This window comes from Danio rerio, chromosome 22 (genome assembly GCF_052040795.2).
Source record: "Danio rerio strain M-AB ecotype USA chromosome 22, GRCz13ab, whole genome shotgun sequence".
NCBI classification, from domain to species: Eukaryota; Metazoa; Chordata; class Actinopteri; order Cypriniformes; family Danionidae; genus Danio; species Danio rerio.
In genome coordinates this window covers 34,251,476-34,257,475 of record NC_141042.1, presented here as the reverse complement: position 1 = coordinate 34,257,475, position 6,000 = coordinate 34,251,476, and the positions used below count along the sequence as shown (strand labels likewise).

Sequence of the window (6,000 nt, the reverse complement as noted above, 5' to 3'; positions counted from 1 at the left end):
CACTTTTTTTATATTGTTTAATTTTTGTTGTAGCTTTTAAAAAAACTGGCTCAGACCCTTTTGACGTTTCGCACTGAAGGCTCGGATCTCCAGCTCCTCGATCTGTCATTGACTGAAGTTTTTTGTTATGAGTCTGAATTTGGCGAAGGTCACAGGTCCAAAACGCTGGTCTGTTGCTCGCGACAGTGTCCCGCAGGGTTGAAGTGCGGATGGCAGTCATGGGGTTGAGCTGTACCCATCTGTGCCAGCGGGTTTCTGCTGATCACCAGCTCCAGTTTATCTCCAGCCTCCGTGATCAGAGGAACAGCCAAGCAGCAGTCGAAGTCCCGCGTACGCACATGGTTCACCTGATGGACAAAGATTCAGAGGTTAGCACACAAAAGTTGATTTTACACTGAATCTGAAATTTAGTCTGGAATTATTGCACATTAAAAAATAAGTTTGATGTTGTGTTAATCGTATTGACACACTACATATGAAACTTTCGTTCATCAAAAAAAATGTAATCAGGTTAGATTTTATTTTATTTATTTTATTTTATTTTAGATTTTATAGGTTTTTCACACGTTTTGAGAGGTGCTTTGACAATTCAGGGCCGCTATATGAAGCGAAAGGTAAAATCCAAAATGGTATAAGATACTGATGGTATGTAAACATTGGATGAAAGTGTGACTGTTTCACTGTATCACGGTATTGTGATTACTATAAAATGTTCTGTATAATTGTCTGGGTCTTAAAAAACATTTCAAAGATTTTAGAGCAAAACATGTCAGGCTAAATAATTTAAACACACCTTTGACTTCTGCAATTTTCATTAGTTTAAAATAAAACTTGAAAAAACATTTTTGGATATGTTTCTTTTTCTTTGGATATAATAAAAGCCACTGCACTGTTTAGGTCCATAGCATGTTTGTATGTTGGTGTTACGAAGCGGGACGCAGACAAAAGACTTTGGCTATCCAATAATCGTGGTAGAAAAACAGACCATGTGTCAGACTCGGCAGCAATGAATCAAAAACACATAAAAATCAAACAAGGAAACCGATTCGTAATGTTCGTGATAGAAACAAGACTCGGCAATGTGTGAGTGAGGTGAGGTGTACTTATAGCCCTTGTAATCAGTGTAGATGAGCAGCAGCTGTGTCTGAGTGTGAATGTCCAGATAAGTGTCAGCTGCTGTAGGAGATGCTGAGTGTAAAGAGTTCTGGGAGTTGTAGTTCATTAATAATTAAGAATCTCTAAAAAAACACAGTCTAGAAAACACAGCTAGCTTAGATAGGAACCGTATAACAGAAATATTTAGTGGTTTGAATACCATAACTTTTTTCAAACTGCTGTAAACCTTGAAACCGGTTATCATCCCATGCCTATATATAAGCCCAAATCAGTAAAAGTTGGAACAGTATGGAAATCGGAATTTTTTTCTCACGTATTTTTCGGCAAACTGGCGATCCCCAGCCCATTTTTGCTCCTAAAGGACTAGACCGTTCTTCGATGCTGCTTTTGTACCATAATTACAATCACCTGTTGACATTACCTGTTACAAATCACATCATTATTTAACTTATTTACCTGATTACTAGCCTTAAATTGTTCCTATCCCAACTTTTTTAGGTGTGTTGCAGGTCTGAATGACAGCAAAGGATGCATATTTACAAATGAAATGAAGTTGACCGGACATGAAATATTTTGTGTTCATACTGTTTGCAATGAAATACAAGTCAAAGTAAATTTGGAAATCATTACTGTCTTTTTTTATTTGTGTTTTCCATATTGTCTCAATTTTTTTCTGATTTGGGGTTGTAATAAAATGTTATGTGGTTTATTTTATGCTAGTTTGTCGACAAGGTTTATTCTATGTGTGTGTGTGTGTGTGTGTGCCTGTTTGTATGTGTCTGTCTATGTCTACTTTCCTTAGACAAATTGCCAGTCATAGTTCAGGATCAATTGGTTGACAGAAATTATTATTGTTGTTGTTGTTGTTGTTGTTATAATAATAATAATAATAATAATAATAATAATAATAATAATAACAATAATAATAATAATAATACCTAATTTTATTTATAAATGTTGCCTTTCTGGACACCCAAGGTCCCTTACAACAATTATACCAAAGACAATTAATAAAACGTTGCCAAACATAATTTGTGACATTGAATCATAATTTAAACTGGTGGTCTTCTTTTTAATACGTGTTTCTAGTATCACTAACAAAGTATCACACTGGGCCACCAACATCCTGAAGTGAACCTGGAATTAGTCTGGATAATTCTGCAACTCTCTCTGCATCTAAGAACGGATATATTATTTTAATTATATGTAATATTTTCTCTTTCTTTTTCTGTTGTTAATCAGGGAAAAGATAACAAATCATCTTTACTACACAAAGAAGATTCATTAATAGGCATCAGCATACCAGTCAACCCTCCTGTTTCTCCCGGGATTCTCTGAGTCTATCTCACTATCATCCCGCAAAGGTATTTTCCCATATTTCTCCTGTATTTTTAATCTCTCTATGAAGGGTGGTAATAAACATGAAAAGGAACGATCTTCCCTATACACAAACCATACCTCCAAACCACCAGGGGACACCCCTTGCTCTTAAATGTGAATCTGTTCTGTGCTTTCATTTATTTAGGCATGAGAACACTTTGAAATAAATAAAACATTGTTGGGATTCCGTTAATTTTCATTACAGGTGTCATTGCCCCTCCTATGCAATCCTCAAAACAGTCAGGTCATATAGCAGTGTGTGACTGTCAGACACGTTCCATACTGATGATTAGATGCGGTTTCCTCTAATGGATTCTGTACACGCGAATTGAAGTGGAGTGAAAGTGGACACTCTGGGTTTTGGGTGAGTGTTTGAACAGACAAATACGGTCACACTTTATTTTGATGGTAGGTTTGTTGAATTAAGTTACATTGCATCAACATGCCAACTAATTCTTATTAGATTATATAAGACTGTTAGGTTGGTGTTAGGGTTGGGCTTAGTGTAAGTTGACATGTTCTTGCGGAGTTTCTTATAGTCAGTTAAATGTCTGTTGAAGGAGCAGTAGTATCAGAAGATATTAGTCTTCTAATACTTAAATGGACCATAATAATAATAGTAATAATAATAATAATAATAATAATAATAATAATAATATATATCTAAACATGTCGATCTTGGTGGGTTTGCTTCTTTCAAACACAACAAATTTTTGTCTTAAATGAGCATAAACAGTTAGGAAATCAGTCGATTTCTTTCATTATAGACGTGTGCGTTTTAATGTAATACCTTTATTATTTAATGCAATCAAACAAAAAATCTAAATGAGAGGTTGGAGTATCCTTTTTTTCACATCTCAATGTTGACAGGTATGTACGGAACCCCGGAAGGGACGTAGTGGAGGAGAAAAAAATTGGCTGGGTGAAAAAAAAAAAATGGGTGAAAGAAAAAAATGGGTGATATTTCTAAGTTTTTGCATCCTCTCGCAAAGTTTTGCGTTCCCTCGCAAAGATGTTTTGCGTTCTCTCGCAAAGATGTTTTGCGTTCTCTCGCAAAACTGTTTCTCCACAAACACTTCCTGTTCACTGCACTCACGTAAACCCTCCCGTTTTTGCCGAAATTCTCCCGTATTTTACCATTCTACCCCACTTTCTTTACATTACTGTGCGTCGATGATCGCCTTTCATATGCTACCTCTGAACCAGTGAATGCATGTATAAGCGCTGACTGACAGATGCGCTCCATACAATAAACTGATCCCAGATCAGCGTCTGTACACGCCATTTACAGAGGAGCGGGTGTATGTTTAAACAGACAAATACACTATTAATATGAAACATCTCCATCCTGCATGTTTTATTTTAAACAGCTTATTAATTCTTAAATGAGCACAAACCGTTTCTAAAGTAATGGACTGCTTTCATTATAGATCTGTGCATTCTTACAGAGACACCTCTGTTATCAAACTAAACAAAACATGAGATTCATTTGCTGCTCACTTGTTTGATAACAGAAGTGTCCCTTTAAATGGCGCGCACAGATGCTGATCTGGGATCAGTTTATTGTACGAAGCGCGTCTGTCAGTCCAGCCTGATCTCACGAGAAAACGTAAGTATTTTACGTTTTGCCAGTTTAGTGGCTAATTCGTACGAATTCGTACGAGTTCAGTCGTACGAAATGGTACGATTTTAAAAAGGAGGCGTGGCACCTGACCCCACCCCTAACCCCAACCGTCATTGGGGGATAAGCAAATCAAACTAAATTGTACAAATTAGATCGTACGAATTCATAAGAATTAGCCACTAAATGAAAAAGTTTCAAATTGCCGTGAGATTGTCAACGCTTATTTATGCATTCACTGGTTCAGAGGTTGCAAAGTGAAAGGTGACGATCAGCACACAGTACTGTAGAGAAAGTGGGGTAGAATGGTAAAATATGGGAGAATTTCAGCAAAAACGGGAGGGTTTACATGAGTGAAGTGAACAGGAAGTGTTTGTGGAGAAACAGTTTTGCGAGAGAACGCAAAACATCTTTGCGAGGGAACGCAAAACATCTTTGCGAGATAATGCAAAACTTTGCGAGGGAACGCAAAACATCTTTGCCAGGGAACGCAAAACTTTGAGAGAGAACGCAAAAACTTAGAAATATATATTTTCCTCCACCCATTTTTTTCTTTCACCCACTTTTTTTTTTTTTCACCCAGCCAATTTTTTTCTCCTCCACTATGTCCCTTCCGTAGGTATGGGCACTGGACTCATGCAAAAAAAAAAAAAAAAATGCATATAAAAATCTCTGACTTCAGGTGCAAAGACCAAGGCAAATATTTTGAACAGTAAATCCACCAAGGGGTTCAAATGTACCCATGATTTATTTTGATACCACTTTAACTGAAGGAATTGTCATGAATTTGTCATATCATGTCACAACAAGTCATAGATCTGAATGAGACTGCATGCTTTTGACATCTGCCATTAAGTGTCATTCACTCAGTTACGTCTTTTTAAACACATAACTGTCATTGTTTGAGACGTTTTTATCATGACAACTTGACATTACCAAGAAAATTAAATCGACCATAAAAAATTATTGTCATGAGGCCATTATAATTGTGTTGTGAAATTTATAGAAAGTGTCGACACTGGCTTGCTTGGTTTGGCACTTGAGCTGCACATTGATGGATTTGCTCTTCAGTGTTTGGACTTTCAGCAGTGAAAATTAACCAACACTGAACTGAACTGAACTTCAACTCTGAAAACTGGACTGACACAGTTTCAATAGGACTCATTCTACATTGTAAAAGCACTATAGAAATAAACATAAATCGAATTTAATATTTTGCTGACCTCAACTACAGTGTTATGTATTGAATTTGTCATTAAAATGTGATTAAATAATAATGTTGACCCTGTTGTAAATGTATTTGACAGAGTATTGACATCTTTACTGAGGAAGTTTATTGACAAATTAGTTTTGTTCCACTGAAAAAGTGACCAGAAAACTATCCATGACATAATCGTAATACCTTTATGATAATCATGTTTATTACAGGTTTATGACATGTTTTGTTATCACCTGTCAACATTGTGATGTAAAAATATAGGATACTCCCAAAATGGCCAGTTCAATTAAATATGCCTAGTTGAAACTGTTACAAATATGGCGTAGGGGAAGGAAAGTATCATCAAACGATAGAATAGGCTACATAGTAAAGATTACAAACTATTGAAAATAAAATAAAAGGTTTAGCCTATTAAAATCAATGACCTATACAGAAATGAAATCAAGTTATAAAATCTTGTTCAATTTTTATTCACTGTATTGAAATATTGACTAAAGTTACTATAGTTATTCAGTAAATGCAGTGAATCTCTCATTTTGATCCACTGTTTTGTTTGATAACAGAGATGTCCCTAAATGAAGGCATCTAATTGAACTAAACTTTTTGTGCTCATTTAAGACAAATCATTTGTGTTTAGAATAAAAATACACAATGATGGACATGT

General features: G+C 35.7%; 1 protein-coding gene across 7 annotated transcripts in view; it reads right to left on the bottom strand.

Annotated features, from left to right (window-relative positions):
* The window catches only part of grip2b (glutamate receptor interacting protein 2b), a 396,185-nt gene continuing 390,185 nt past the window's right edge, over nt 1-6,000 (bottom strand). For all 7 annotated transcript variants that reach the window (XM_087304607.1, XM_087304608.1, XM_087304605.1 and 4 more), the window contains exon 24: nt 1-347. In XM_087304607.1, the coding sequence (XP_087160733.1) occupies nt 150-347 (198 nt within the window). In that variant the 3' untranslated portion in view covers nt 1-149. The remainder of the gene's footprint in view (nt 348-6,000) is intronic.